Source organism: Malaclemys terrapin, chromosome 2 (genome assembly GCF_027887155.1).
Source record: "Malaclemys terrapin pileata isolate rMalTer1 chromosome 2, rMalTer1.hap1, whole genome shotgun sequence".
NCBI classification, from domain to species: Eukaryota; Metazoa; Chordata; order Testudines; family Emydidae; genus Malaclemys; species Malaclemys terrapin.
The window spans coordinates 45,406,030-45,422,298 of record NC_071506.1 but is presented as its reverse complement, the minus strand read 5'-3'; the positions used below and the strand labels follow the sequence as shown (position 1 = coordinate 45,422,298).

General features: G+C 42.0%; 1 protein-coding gene across 1 annotated transcript in view; it reads left to right on the top strand.

Annotated features, from left to right (window-relative positions):
- The window catches only part of NECAB1 (N-terminal EF-hand calcium binding protein 1), a 128,722-nt gene that overhangs the window by 1,538 nt on the left and 110,915 nt on the right, over positions 1-16,269 (top strand). The window contains exon 2 of the mRNA XM_054016602.1: positions 7,211-7,235. Coding sequence (XP_053872577.1) covers positions 7,211-7,235 — 25 coding nt within the window. The remainder of the gene's footprint in view (positions 1-7,210; positions 7,236-16,269) is intronic.

The following is a 16,269-nucleotide window of genomic DNA, read 5'->3' as shown; positions in this document are numbered from 1 at the left end:
ACCCCTCTGATACTTCATTCCCCATGGACTCTAGAGGAACTGAGGGCATTTGAAAACTAACTTACATTGTGCTGAGTGCCATCTGCAAGAGGCTAAGCAACCTCAGTTCCCGCTGCTGAAAGTGACACTCAGCACCTCAGACCTTTTCAGGAGCTGCTCCTCACCCTGCAGGATTAGGCCCAGCATTCAGAAAAGCACTTGAGCAGGAGTCTAACTTGAATTCAGCAGGACGACTGGCGTGCTCAAAGGTGAGCCTCTGGTTACGTGCTTGATCAGCCACAGAGCGCTCGGCACCTTGCACAAGACTGAGCCCATATGCATTGTCTGTGCAATTGAGTGTAACGACATTAACAATGTAGCCCCTCTTTAGGTCTTAATATAGGCAAAGTTCGCAGGATTGAATCAGTCTGTGCATCTGTTTTTGATTTGACAAGCTCCATTTGACTTACACTATATTACACCAACTTTCACTGCTGACTACTTCAAAATACAAAGCACAATATAGGTTCATAACATCTATATAGGCCCACACATCTATATTCATCAACGATGAAACTTGCACTAAGGGCCCTACATCTATAAACACCTCTAAAGTGACCACATTAAAATTCCCAGTGATTTCCCAACAATTTTACTGAGCGTTCAGTAAAAACTACGGCTACTTTTAATGATTTTTGTAGATCCCTGCTGTAATCATTTAAGAGAGGGCTACCCTTTATTGCATTTTATTATATTTATGGCCTGTAGACATAATAAAAATGCTGTTTCTGGATATCACTTTGATCCTACAAGATTTATTCTTCCCTTGGTGTGTGTGCATAACTCTCCTTAAATCAAAAGGGAGTTCTACACATGCATTACAAAGAGGTGGAATCACTGGTTTGCAAGAAAAAAGGGATAAGAGTACGAGTGGAGCCTACAGCTAAAGATAATAGCATCCTAAATTGGGCAATATCCTCTCAGCGTGATCTCACAAAGATTCACCAACGCATGAAAAGCAACAAAGAGTCCTGTGGCACCTTATAGACTAACAGACGTATTGGAGCATAAGCTTTCGTGGGTGAATACCCACTTCGTCAGACACATGACAAAGTGGGTATTCACCCACGAAAGCTTATGCTCCAATACGTCTGTTAGGCTAGGTCCACACTACCCGCCCGATTCAGCAGGTAGAGATCGATCTTCTGGGATCTATTTATCACGTCTCATCTGGATGTGATAAATCGATCCCAGAAGTGCTCCCCCGTTGACTGCGGAACTCCTGCTCGCTGAGAGGAGGAAGCGCTGTCGACGGGGGAGCTTGCCTGTGCCGTGTGGACCCGCAGTAAGAAAACTTAGTTCGATCTAGGAAACATCGACTTCAGCTACGCTATTCTTGTAGCTGAAGTTGCGTTTCCTAGATCGATCCCCCGCCCCAGTGTGGACCAGCCCTTGGTCTATAAGGTGCCACAGGACTCTTTGTTGCTTTTTACAGATCCAGACTAACATGGCTACCCCTCTGATACTTGACCAACACATAAATAGCAGAAGGTTTGGCCCTAAAAAGAGCATCAAAGTATCTCCTCCAAAGGGAGGTGGGGGGCAGGTAAGCTGGATCTTAAGTTGTACACTAGCCAAGTATGATTGCAACACAGTGAACATTACCTACATTTTGTTCCTGTCTACTCACAATACGGCGCATAACTGCCTTTGATGTCAATACATTGCCACCTAAATACATCGGTGGTTGGATGCCATAATAGATTTCTGAATTCTCCCTATATCTGTGTGGCTGCAATTCCAACAAAAGTAATCATGTATCCAGCCAAACGTCATATTCCTGTGTGTTGATGCAGGGGTAGGTTGGGCTGTGTTCTCCTCTTTTAACTGACTGCTGCCTATTGGTAACATCCCAATAATGATGCTTAGCATTTATATAGCACTTTCATCTTCAAACAGCTACAGAAAATTAAAGTTTCTTCTGTTCAAAACACCCTAATGAGGAAGGTAAGTAAATGATAGTTGGGCTCCCAATCTTCTGCCTAATGTTTATTTATTACACGACTCTCCAAGGTAATGCTGATATACAGTACTTTAGTGATTCCTTATGTTAAACTCACTGTAGGTGGGTGTATTACGGTATGGCCTTCCAGTGACTGCTTGAGCACTGCTGCTCTGAAGGAGCCAAGTTCGGTGCTAAGTGCCCGCCTTCTGGTGCCTCCAATACTTTAATGCAATGCTGTTTGAAATATAATCACTTGCACAGAGGCTGAGAATGGGACATTGTGCATATGTCATTATTGCTCAGGGCACAAATAAGTTGTGTGGTCTATTTATCTGGGTTGTACCACTTGCTCTGTGTTGGATACATCCCACTGCTTTTTTCATTATTCAGCCCATTAGCCATGCTTACCTGGGCTCTCCCAGCAGGCAATTCAACCCAGGCACCTTTTCTTCAAGGAGCAGGATTTCTGCACTTGCCATTATGGATTTGCCTCCCCTTTAGGGGCTCCATGCTATCCTCTTTTCATCAGGCAGAGTCTTGCATAGCCAACCCTAGTAATTAGCTCTAGATCTCAAAATATTTCTATTTTTTTAAATCCACAACTCTCTCTCTCTCTCTGTCCTTTGGCATTAAAAAAGGAATCAAAACAACCATGAGCTCTCTTGTTGTCTCTATAGCTGATATTAACTAACAGCTACTAATTCCAGTACAATGCACATTCTTACAGACATCACTGTTGCTGGTGCACAAACAAGGAAGCAGGCAAATGGAGAAACATTTTCATGTTTGCTCCATGTGAAAACACAGAAGAAAAACGAATACTGATTGCCAAATGAAAAAAACCAACCCATAGTATCAGCTAGGACCCTAGTGTTGTATTTTAGCCATTAAAAGAATATTACCGAGTGTAAAGCCATTCTGACAAGGCTCTAGACAGTCCTTTGTCCTCCTGCATTTTTGCTTTTCAATAGTACCTTCTCAAGCTTAAGATTCTCAGACTTTAGCAATTGGGTGTTAGTATTAGTAGAGTGTTTCCAGAGTACTGTTTAAAAAAAATAATCAGAAACTGAGCAGCCCAATCGTGCTATTGAGAGCTGAGTTGCAAAGTCCCCTTTGTTCAGAGGTACTAAGCAGAGATTAATTAAAGCCACTAAATTTAGTTCAGAATGGACCTGAATCTAGATTTTGAACATCCCAAAATTCAGATCTGAGTTTATGAAGGGAATCCTGGATCTGAATCAGTAGCTTATTTTTTTAAGCTTTGTTCCCATGTTAAACAACATACAGTCAGGCGAAGCAATCACACAGAGGGTTAGGACACTCAAATTTCAGGGGTGCTTGGATCTTGGGTTTTCAGTTAGTCCAATCTCTAATAAAGACTATAAAGTAATGCTACTATAGGTGATTTATTTAAACTAATCCTAGATAGCTTCTTAGCTGCACCGTTACTGATCTGCTGTGTTCTAACTGGCTTAGAAAGCAAACCTCCTGCCTTGACTTATCATAAGTACTCACGCACATTTGGAAAATGTTGCCCATTCTGTGTGCCTACATATTTCTGTAGAAACTTTTCTGATCAGATGAAGCTTTCCATTTCTGTGTTGTGGCAACTTGTTAATAATGCTCAGCTGTTATCTGACTGGTTGCCTCGGATCCCAATAGGAACAAGTTCCTATCTTGGCCTGCCTTCAAGTGGGTACAAGGCCTTAAATGGCAACAGAAACCACTGTGTGGGGGTGAAGGCATCCTATGGAGGGAGGATTCAATGCACAAACTTGCTCCCGCATATCTGATCTCACTGCCTCCTGAACCCAGTCTGATCCCTTTGCTCCACAAAAGGTTCTCTGCGGACTGCTCCCTTGCCCAGTCTTAACCCTTGGTCTTTATTCACAGTCTCTTATGTTTGCAGCAGCCTCCCAGCTCGCATTCCCGAAGCATCCTGTCAAGTTCTTCTGTACCAGATATCGACTGACTGCAGAGCTTGCTTGTACACCCCAGATGTATTCATCCTTGTAGTTCGTTCAGTAGTTCTAAGTTGTCTTTCCATCAGGAGTTGTGCTGGACTATATCCAGTAGCTACTATTAGTATTGATCTGTAGTTTAGAAGAGCAAGGAATGGATCTTCCTGCTCTAAGATTTTCTTGGCTGTCTGTAGAGCTCTCTCAGCCTCTCCATTTGCTTGAGAGCTCCAAGTAATATGATCAAAATCATATTTTGTTCAGAATGACTTAAATTCTGCTGAAACTTGTTCATCACTAGTTGTTCTGGAATATCAAAGTGAGCAAAAGTGCACTTCAGTTTCTCGATAACACTGCACCATGTTATGTCTTTCAAGTTCATTATTTCTATATATCAGGAAAAATAGTCCACGGCAACCAGGTAATGATGTCCTCTGAATTCACCTAAATCTGCAGCAAGTCTCTTCCAAAGTCTTTCAGGTAGAGGTGTTTGTACATTGTATGATCCAGCGTTGTCTCTTAAGTTTATTTGTACAGGATCTCCTTTCAAAAGCCTGTATCATCAAATCCTCCACTGAGTTCTTCCTCCTTTCCCTCTAGGCCCATTGTGGGTGCCATACTGCGGCTGAGAAGGTTTCTGGTCTTTGGTCACATACAAAGACAAAAGCTATGCATTTGGAGTGTAAGTTGTTTTGGTGGTGAAGTGGCCCATGCACTTCAGAATACCTCCAGGGGTAGTCAGAGCTGTATTGAGTGACTTTGTCTCTGAAAGGGGTTGAAGGTGATTGTAAGCCTTTTCTGAGATGAGTATGACCTCAACTCCTGTGTCAATTTAGAAGTCAGTAGTCCTGCCAAAAATATTCAGTTTCACTCTCCAGGCAGGCTCTGTGTCATCACAAGTGACAGATGCCAGAAACAATGACTCTTGATTGTCTGTAATCTGAGTTAACTCCCTTACTGCTTTGGTGCAGCAAAGAGCTGCAAACTGTCCATATATTACACAGCGCGCCTCTGGCTGCATGTGCATCATATCTTGGGATATGACTTTTTCCACACCTTGTGCATGTAGGCTGGAATTTGTCCCTCTTAGCCTGGGAGTTCTCTTTCCCTGCCTCAGGCGTTTTATGATAATGACTTAAACACTCAAATGTTAATTTATAGCTTCTAGATTAGGTTCAGGTTTTTCAGGTTGCTCCTGCCTTTTGTTCTATTGTTTAACTAATTCTGACTGTTTTGCTATCTGTATAGCTGTGGCCAGGGCTAATTCTCTTCAGTTGTAGCTGCTGTGAAAGATTTTTATCTGTTAACCCAATAACCAGCTTGTCTGATATTTTCATGTTTTCTATTCCCCCAAATCACAATTTTTATCCAATACATGCAGAGCTCTAATAAAACATTCAATGATTCTCTGATGAAACTGAATTCTCTGATGAAAACATGCTCTTTCATAAACCACAATTCTCCGAGGTATAAAGTATTCATCAAGCATCGCCAGAACCCTTTCATAGTCATCTTTGTGACTGTATTCAGTAAAGTCAAATGATTTTAAAATATGCTCTGCCTGCTTCCCCATACCATATATTAAAGATGATACCTGTGTATCTCCAGTTTCTTTGTATAGCTTGGTAATAATGCAAAATCTTGTTCCAGTCTGATCATTCTGAAGGTTTATCAAAGCAGAATTCTCTCAAGCATTGACGAATGGCCTGTTGATGAGATTGTCGGGGACTTTTTAACCCAGACGGCAAGGTTCATTGCCTGACCGCAGAGTGAGAGACAGGCAACACCAGCAAGGTCCAATACAAGCTCTTTATTGAAGAGTGCACACAACAATAGAGAGCGGCCCGTCTCCAGAGAGAACCAGCCACGATTACAATAACTAGTGAGATTATATAGACAGTTCCGTCGCGTCATAGTTAAAGCAACCCAATCCCCCTTTATTAGTTAGAAAGCTTCTAATATTTATGCATATCTATCTTCTTTGACACTACAAACAATTCGTGATGCCTCAGCAACTTCTTATGAGCTTTGTTGTCATGCACCAGAAACTAGGAGAAAGGAGGGAGTTAAGAACAGAAACAGGGAGTGGAGACTGCAAGTCTCCATATGTCCAAACAAACCGTTCCTAGTACATTTGGTACAAGAATACGGCCCCCCCTTTATCTCATTCTTTGAAGCCCAAGCAAGCATGTCCTCATGTTTCACAGAGAGACAGGAATGGCCCAGCAACTACTGTTAGCCTAACTTTGGCTAAGCTGGCCAAACAACCTGTTCTATACTCCATTTTTTCTTGGGCCTAACAAGATCCTGCAACCTTTGTTGCTATTTCTTTTGTCTGCAACCTTTGCTGCTGTTTTCTTTCTATTTCTGTTCTTAGTTTACTCCTGACACCATGTCATGTTCTTCTGTACCAGATATGGACTGGCTACAGAGCTTGCTTATACATACCAGACATGTTCACCATTAGATCCTTTAATGCTCTGCCAGGTATGGCTGTGGTCGATCTAAATGAGGTATTTTACACAATGTCACCTAGTGGATGAATAGTATAATACAGTTTAACATTCCATTACACAGTCTCTCTCTGCTCCTTTAAATCACTAACAACCCATGGGTCCTGGATTGACTGCACTCTAACACCCACACTCTGTCCATTGTTTGTACCACCCCATGTACCTTTAGGGCTGGTCTACATAGAAACTTGCACCAAAATAATTAAATTGGTTTTTAATTCACACCTCTAGTAATTTTGGTGAAAGTCCGGGTGCTTTTTAGTTTATGGGTACTAAATCAAGTTAAATTGACATAGGATACTTGTATTCTGAAATGAGTGTTCACATACAGACTTGCACTGAAATCACAAATTAAAACCAACTGAGTTATTTCAGTGCAAGTTTGTGTGTGGATGAGATTATAACCCCTTCAGAGCAGAGATTTTATTTTCCAATTTTAATTGCTGACAAGTGCTGTGTATAACTGCAGTGATATATATGTATAACCCTGAAGATGTGTCCGTGCTTATCAGCAATATTATATATATAAATAAATACAAATAATTACTATGGCCCTGGTTTTATGAGTGCACAGCACTGGAGTTAAAGAAAGCTCAGTGTGAGAGAGGGACAAAAGCAAACGTGGGACTTCTCTTGCTACCGCATTGTGAAAATATGATGGTGGAATAAAAAAAAAGCAAATGCTCATTGTTTAAAATCTGCAGTGTCATACAGTGTATGCAAAAAGTGATTCCTTTCTCTCTTTTTCTATCTAGATATTGAGAAGAGCAGACAAAAATGGTAAGACCAGTCACTTCCGACTCTTTTTTTCTCTTCAGAAAAATCTGTCATACCCAAACCTGTGTTTTAATGCTTGATAAACTAGGCTGCACTGAACACATTCAAATTAAAACTGGCTTTTGTTAGTGTAGTAGCTGTCACTCTAGAAGTCAGACACATGATGTTTGATGCTTATGATTTTCTGTCCTGATCTGGCAATTGGGTCTGGGCTGACCCTTGTGCTTGCATGGAGTCCCATTGCAGATGATGGAACTATGCACAGGTGCAAGGGTCTGTCCACGTGGATCTTATTGCAGGCCTTAGAGTGTAGCAGCTACCTTCCGGTGGTAAAATTGGTTGCCATTTTGAATACCAATTAATTTTATAAGCTAACTACCAATTGTTCTTTTACATACAATGGGCAGACTCTTATTAAGAAGAACTGTCTGTGCATGTGGGGACACATGCTACCTTTGGCTATGTGCACACAGAATCTATTGGGCCAAATCTTGCTTTTTCAGGCTAAACTCCCATTGATGTCAATAGTTTTGCTTGAGTAAAGGCTGCAGTATTTGGCTCAGTGAATTAAGTGCACATGCACCCAAAGGCAAAATTTGGCTTAAGCATTTGACTAGCATCTTTGTTCATTGCACGCATATGTATTATTAGTAACTGCGTTTACAAATGCCATTTAAATATTACGAATAGCTCAATTTCTACAATTTTAAAATACTTAAATATATTTCCTCAAGTCAAATTTGCTTTCCTCCCACAGTTTTCAGATATTTGTTTGTCTGTCCATGTGTCAGAAGGCAGGATGAATGACCTGAATCATGTGTAATTCATAGTAATACAAAACCCTCTTGGTATATTAGCATGGACTGGTGATTTTCCATTAACATGGACTGATGCTTTTCCATTAGGTAAAATACAGTAAGTTTAGAATGAAATACTGGAAGCCCTGACACACACATGCAGTCCCACTGCATTATGAGCACCATCACCAGGGAAACCGGTGGGCTTGTAAATACAAGTGTAAGTGCTGCAGGATCAGGTTCTAGTTTTAATTCAAGTTCAACTCCTTGTTCCATCACAGAATTCCTGCATGGCTGGGGTAAGTCACAGAATCGTAGGACTGGAAGGGACCTCGAAAGGTCATCTCATCCAGGCCCCTGCTTTTAGTAGCTCTGTGCCTCAGTTTTCCATCTGTAAAATTAGGCTAATAGCACTTCCCTACCTCCCAGGGGTGTTGTGAGGATAAATACATGTGGTGATGGGGACCATGTAAGTACCTAAGATAAATAGAAATAAACCTTGCAGATAGTATCTTGGCACATTCAAGGGCTGGAGGGGGGTGGGGGTGGGAAGAAGCTCTTCCTAAATGCTATATTCCAATACAGCAGCTCTCACTCTTTTTTAGTCTGTAGACCTCAATCTAATGGAGATCTGCTGCTTGTGGACCACATATGATGAAAACATCTGGGGCCGTAGATCCATCTGCTATAAATTGTCAGAGCACCATTGTTGTCAGTGGAGCTGTGACCATTTACACCAGCTGAGGATCTGTCTCCTGATCCTTTGGAACCATACCCCCCGGCCCCAACGCACAGTGGAACCAGCTGCTTCTATGACAGCCAAGACCCTGCACTCCCGCAGTGAGAGAATAGCAGAGTATGGACAATGAATTAATTCATTGCCTCCTTAATTCGTTGTCCATACTCTGTTAATTCAAATAGGGGGGAAGTAATCCCAAGTCAGTGACAAACCTGATTAGCCCAGCATAGTCCAATGGCATGTAATCCTAAAGGCAATTTGTCTTTGAAATTCACAACCCTTGATCTCACTAGAGCAAGGAGAAACTCATGGGAAAGAACATCCTGATTCTAAGGTGATAATTCAACCACGTTAGTTGTATTAACTTGACTCAACAAATCAGAAACTGAAACTGTACTTGTATCAATGTTTGCTCAACCCCTGAATGCCAACGAACCCAACATACTTCCATTCTTTTGTGATTTAGCAGAGTAAACGCTCATGCCACATTAAGGGTATGTCTACATTTGAGCTGGATCGTCTAAGTCCCAGCTTGCATACACTTACCTGAGCTAATTCCATTTGAGCTAGCATGCTAAAAGTAGCAGTGTAGCCTGGGCTGCATGGGCAGCAGCTTGGGCTAGCTGCCCAAGTAGGTAACTGCCTAGACCCCCAGCTTCATACTCAGCCAGCTAGCCTATGCCTTCTCCCATGTTACCCCAGCTACACTGCTATTTTTAAGTGTGCTAACTCAAATGGAATTAGCTCAGGTAAGTGTATGCAACCGGGGCTTACACCATCCAGCTCAAATGTAGATGTACTCTAAAAGCAATCAGATGTGTTTCTAAGACTTTGCCATGAGATAGCCTCTGTTTGAGGAAGGCAGATATTAGAAGGCTGGCCACATATATAGCATGTTTAAGCTGTTGTCGGCAAATGTTTCAAAATATTTTTTGTGAACTGGGTGCTTTGCATTGTAAATGACACCTGTTCAATATGGTAGGAAACCAAATATTGATTTACTGTTATATTAGCATATCATGTTTGTTGCAGTAATGTATGAAGTTCTTGCACATATTGTTAAGGTAGTGCTGTTTTGAAATCATAGCAATCTTTTACATTACCTTCAGTGAGAAATTAAAATATCAGAACTGTATCCATTAAATAGTCATATTCCCATAAGAAGAAGACTAAATTTCATGAGTATTTTCTAACCTTTCATTCAGCTGGTTTGTGTTTCTTTTGCTAAAGTGGCCAGGTTAGATAGGCCTCTGTACCACTTCAGACATGCATACCACTGCATAATTTTGAACTCTTCCAGTTGTAACCAAATATCCATGCTCTCAACAAGATCAGGTGACTAAGCTATATTTGTAGTTCACATTTTCATACCACAATGGGCTGATGATAACTGATGGTGATCTCCATAAATGCAAAGTATGGATTAGATCAACATTGTTTTAATACCTGGCAATCTCACATGTGCCTGATTCTTTTACACAGAGGGAGCACAACATGTAAGTAAGAAATGCCAATGATTTAAGGGCAAGCAGGAGGAGTACAGCTGGTTGAAAATTTTCCGACAGAAAAATTCATTGAAAGCTAAACATTATGATGAAAGTTCATTTTGAAAGAAAAAAATTGCAAAAAATCATATTTATATGGACAAAATGTTCGGTTTAAACCTTTTTGAGAAAGGAATGTTTTGATTTTCTGTTTCAAAACAAACTTTATTTTATCTTTTTATTTTATTTTAATTTTAATCTATTGAGGTTGCAGGAACAAACCATCCCAATGTGTAGAAAGAATAGTAAATATGGCAGGTGACCAGCTTGGCTTAACAGTGAAATCCTTTCGTATCTTAAACACAAAAAAGAAGCTTACAAGAAGTGGAAGATTGGACAAATGACCAGGGAGGAATATAAAAATATTGCTCAGGCATGCAGGAGTGAAATTAGGAAGGCCAAATCACACTTGGAGTTGCAGCTAGCAAGAGATGTAACAAGAAGCGTTTCTTCAGGTACCATTAGTAACAAGAAGAAAATCAAGGAAAGTGTGGGCCCCTTACTGAATGAGGGAGGCAACCTACTGACAGAGGATGTGGAAAAAGATAATGTACTCAATGCTTTTTTTGCCTGTGTCTTCATGAACAAGGTCAGCTCCCAGACTACTGCACTGGGCAGCACAGCATGAGGAGGAGGTGACCTTTCTTTCTGTGGAGAAAGAAGTGGTTCGGGACTATTTAGAAAAGCTGGATGAGCACAAATCCATGGGGCCGGATGCACTGCATCCGAGGGTGCTAAAGGAGTTGGCAGATGTGACTGCAGAGCCTTTGGCCATTATCTTTGAAAACTTATGGCGATCGGGGGAGGTCCCGGATGACTGGAAAAAGGCTAATGTAGTGCCCATCTTTAAAAAAGGGAAGGAGGAGGATCCGGGGAACTACAGGCCAGTCAGCCTCACCTTAGTCCCTGGAAAAATCATGGAGCAGGTCCTCAAGGAATCAATTCTGAAGCACTTAGAGGAGAGGAAAGTGATCAGGAACAGTCAGCATGGATTCACCAAGGGCAAGTCATGCCTGACTAACCTAATTGCCTTCTATGATGAGATAACTGGGTCTGTGGATGAGGGGAAAGCAATGGATGTGTTATTCTTTGACTTTAGCAAAGGTTTTGATACGGTCTCCCACAGTATTCTTGCCAGCAAGTTAAAGAAGCAGGGGCTGGATGAATGGACTATAAGGTGGATAGAAAGCTGGCTACATCGTCGGGCTCCACGGGTAGTGATCAATGGCTCCATGTCTAGTTGGCAGCCAGTATCAAGTACCCCAAGGGTCAGTCTTGGGGCCAGTTTTGTTCAAAATCTTCATTAATGATCTGGAGGATGGCATGGATTGCACCCTCAGCAACTTTGCAGATGACACTAAACTGGGAGGAGTGGTAGATACGCTGGAGGGTAGGGATAGGATACAGAGGGACCTAGACAAATTAGAGGATTGGGCCAAAAAACACCTGATGAGGTTCAACAAGGACAAGTGCAGAGTCCTGCACTTAGGACGGAAGAATCCCATGCACTGCTACAGACTAGGGAAAGAATGACTAGGCAGCAGTTCTGCAGAAAAGGACCTAGGAGTTACAGTGGACGAGAAAATGGACATGAGTCAACAGTGTGCCCTTGTTGCCAAGAAGGCTAACAGCATTTTGGGCTGTATAAGTAGCAGCATTGCCAGCAGATCGAGGGACGTGATCATTCCCCTCTATTCGACATTGGTGAGGCCTCATCTGGAGTACTGTGTCCAGTTTTGGGCTCCACACTACAAGAAGGATGTGGAAAAATTGGAAAGAGTCCAGCGGAGGGCAACAAAAATGATTAGGGGGCTGGAGCACATGCCTTATGAGGAGAGGCAGAAGGAACTGGGATTGTTTAGTCTGCAGAAGAGAAGAATGAGGAGGGATTTGATAGCTGCTTTCAACTACCTGAAAGGGTGTTCCAAAGAGGATGGATCTAGACCAGGGGTAAGCAACCTATGGCACGTGTGCCGAAGGCGGCACGCGAGCTGATTTTCGGTGGCACTCACACTCCTGGCCACCTGTCCGGGGGGCTCTACATTTTAATTTTATTTTAAATAAAGCTTCTTAAACATTTTAAAAACCTTATTTACTTTACATACAACAATAGTTTAGTTATATATTATAGACTTATAGAAAGAGACCTTCTAGAAATGTTAAAATGTATTACTGGCACATGAAACCTTAAATCATAGTGAATAAATGAAGATTCGGCACCACTTGCTGACCCCTGATCTAGACTGTTCTCAGTAGTAGCAGATGATAGAACAAGGAGTAATGGTCTCAAGTTGCAGTGGGGGTGGTTTAGGTTGGATATTAGGAAAAACTTTTTCACTAGGAGGGTGGTGAAGTACTGGAATGGGTTACCTAGGGAGGTGGTGGAATCTCCTTCCTCAGAGGTTTTAAAGGTCAGGCTTGACAAAGCCCTGGCTGGGATGATTTAGTTGGGGATTCGTCCTGCTTTGAGCAGGGGGTTGGACTAGATGACCTCCAGAGGTTCCTTCCAACCCTGATATTCTATGATTCTATGTTGTATGATATCATTTTTTTAAAAAAAGTCTAAATCAAAATGAAACTTTCAATCAACCTGCACTGAATTTTTTTCAGGATTTCATTTTATAGGAAATTTCAATCCCCCCCCCCCCCATTCTCAAACAGAATTTTTATTTTTTTAATTTGTGGAATTCCCTGTGAAACAAAAAAATTTGTCATCCCCCTGTGCCCTCCCCCATCCCCCCCAGGTCTAGGGGATGCAAAAGTATACTGTACTGGGTGGGGATCACCAAAACTTTGGCTTTCCCCATCTCTCCCTGCAAAACAATCTTCACTCCCTCTACCCACAGCCAACAGTGTGTGCCATGCATGCTGGCTGCACTGGAACCACATGATTCCATTCCTGTCTGTACTAATCCCCTCACTCACCTTCTGACATGGTCTGAAGGACACAGGGCTGAACCATGGAACCAGGGTCTTGCATCAGCAGCATGTGGTCAGTTGGCCACAATCAAGCATGCACTGTACCAGTTACTGGTCACTGGGGCCTCTTCTGACCATGGGTCCTTGAGCCAAAAATCCTCCTATACTCCTTCCCTGTTTGCACAAGGGTGGACATTCAAACATACTCCCTATATCCCCAATAATCCACCAGCAAACAGTCTGTGTTAATACAGAAAGAAAGAGCGAAGGGCAGGCGCTGAGACCAGATCTCTTGATCTCAGAAAGTGACACTTATCCTTGAATTGCTGGAGAGCTGCTTCACCATTAAATGAAGTCATGAAGTGCCACACAAGAATCACAGGGCAGTGCCCTGACGCTGCACAGCACCTGCATCCTGATGTGTTTCTAGTCTCTCTCCACCTCTCTGCAGCTGAGTGTGAGGAGGGGCCTCCTCTCTCCTGACTGCCCTTTTCCCCCTTAGCATCCTCAGATCTTTCACAGCTATCGCTCAGAGAATGAGGGGGGAACTCGCTAGTTTCTGCTTTCCTCTCTCGGGGGGTGGGAGAGCTTGGCCTGACCACCACCAGTACATTGGCTCAACTCTCTGTGGGCTGCCTGCTATGTAATGAGGCCTGCACACGCTCTCTTCATTTTCTGGGGACCTCTATATGCAAAGTGTACGTACTCTCAGCCTTTTAAAAGCCTCAGCCTTGGTCTGTGTGGCGATAGCCTTGAAAACACAACTAATGGCTAAGGTTGAAATTGTTACTAATCTAGTCCACTCCTAAAGGCATCCGCGGCTGGGCTTTGGCGGACGTGAATAACCAGTTACTTGACTCCAGACCAGTTCAAAACAGAGTGGTAGTGGTAGCTGAACTGTCAGTGATGGCACAAAGGATTCTGCAAGCTACCTCCCAGATGGTTGTCTGCATTTAATTCACATCCTCTCCCATTGTGACACCGACTCTCTGAGGCCTTGGTAAAGCCACTTACCCTTTGTGCATTAGTTTTCCCATGTGTAAAATATCAACCTCGCTGGACGTTCATTGTGATAATTAATAAGTGTGTCAATCCTGAAGAACATGCTGAAGTTCCTCAGCCAGCACACTGAACCCTACAGTGGTTGGGAACCTAGCAGCACCCCCACTTGCCCCCAGCTTCTTTGGACAACTGAAGCTTGATAAACTTGTAGATGTTGGGAACCATGTATGGATTCCAGAACAAACTACACGTGCTCCACTTCTCCTGCAGCAAGAGGTTGGTATTAGTACAAAGATTCTCCCACCCACTTTTATATGAAATGATTCAGTAAAGTTTTGGCATATGTTAAAACCCACCTTGCTGCAATCACAATAATGGCCAGTATCTGGTTACATTTTGAGGTTGGGATCCCAAATTTATTTTCACAACCTTACCCAATAATATTAAGGCCAGCTCTAATCAGCGACCTGATAAAAACAAAGAGCTGCAATAGGCAGACCTACAAGAGACAAGTTAAATGTAGATGCCTCTATTTGTGTACAGATAGGAACATTACTCAGCATGTGATGAAGAATGACTGCAACTAAATGATGAAAAAATAAAAACCAAGTGCACAGACCAAAACAAAGGATCAAGAGAGCCCGGTCTGAATACCAAGTGCCCAGTGGAAAAAACCTGCAGATCCAATATAAAATATTATAATATCAAGATCAACACACTCTCTCTCTCTCTCTCTGTCTCTCTCTCTCTCTCTCTCATGACTCTTAGTCTAGCTTGTTGTCAGATTTTTTTTTAATTGCTGCAAGCTCTGAGCTTTTTGAAAAATATTCTCTTTCAGCAAGTAACTTAAGTGGAATTTTTTGATAAAACTTGCATTCTGATTAGATTCGCCTTCAGAAATTGTTACTGTTTTCACATTGATATGTTTTCATTCCATACATCCCAATCTTTCTATGACACAGGTACTCAGTCGTCACTTAGTCCTGTGGTTTTTAAATGTGCATTATAAAGACTGTTAAATAGTCTTAAAAGAGCATCACTAGCATCATATCTGGTTTGATAATTTCATATGCTCTCCTGTGTCCAGAATTACCTTAAACATTAGTACAGTGGGCGAAATCCTGGCTCCAATGAAGTCAGTCATATGGACTGTGAGGGAGTCTTGGTTTCACCCCAATTCCAACACAATGCAAACAATGGCTCATCAAAAGGGTACTGCCAAAGGACTCAGGATAATTTTAATATAAGGCAGAATTCAGCGAGTGACTGAGAACCGACAGCTCCCGCAGGTTCCAACAGGAGTTGCAGCTGCTCAGCACCTCATCATGATTGACTCATAATGCATACACTTAGTTCTCATTCATAATTCATATGTCATGTAATTTACATAGAATAAATGAACTTAACAATGATAGAATTGTACCATTGTTATGATCAGTCAAATATCTGGTAACAAGTTCCATTCTTCAGAGATCTGAATTCCATTTCCATATTTCAAGGTTTTTTTGATTGATAGCTCAATTGCATGCTAAACATAGATTTTTACATGCGAAACTTCTATGGGACCGTGGCTTTCACTAAATCTTAGTTATGGTGATAGCGATTTACAAGTAAAATGTTTTTGAAGCACTCAAAGCTGAGAGCATTGCAAATTCCTTACTTTAATACTGGGTTCTAGATGCAGGAATCACACAGTGAAGTTCTATGGCCTGTGGCATACAGGGAGTCAGATCTTATGATCGTAATGGTCCCTTAGGTCCTAAATTCTGTGTATATGTTGAAGGGGCTTGAGAGCAGAATAAACCCTTGTGTCACACCCTGCCCAGTGGAAACCACTCACTGCCCCTGCTGTTGGTCACATTTATTATGAGGCTAGCCCTGGAAGGTTTTGACAAAGTGGAAGTTGCTGGGATTTCCACTGGTAGACACCTCTTAACTGACCTCAGATATGCTGAGGACATGATGCTCTTTGCTACCACCACAGAAACAATTCAAGAAATGTTGTAGTTTGTAAAAACAGCCAGTGAGGAATATGG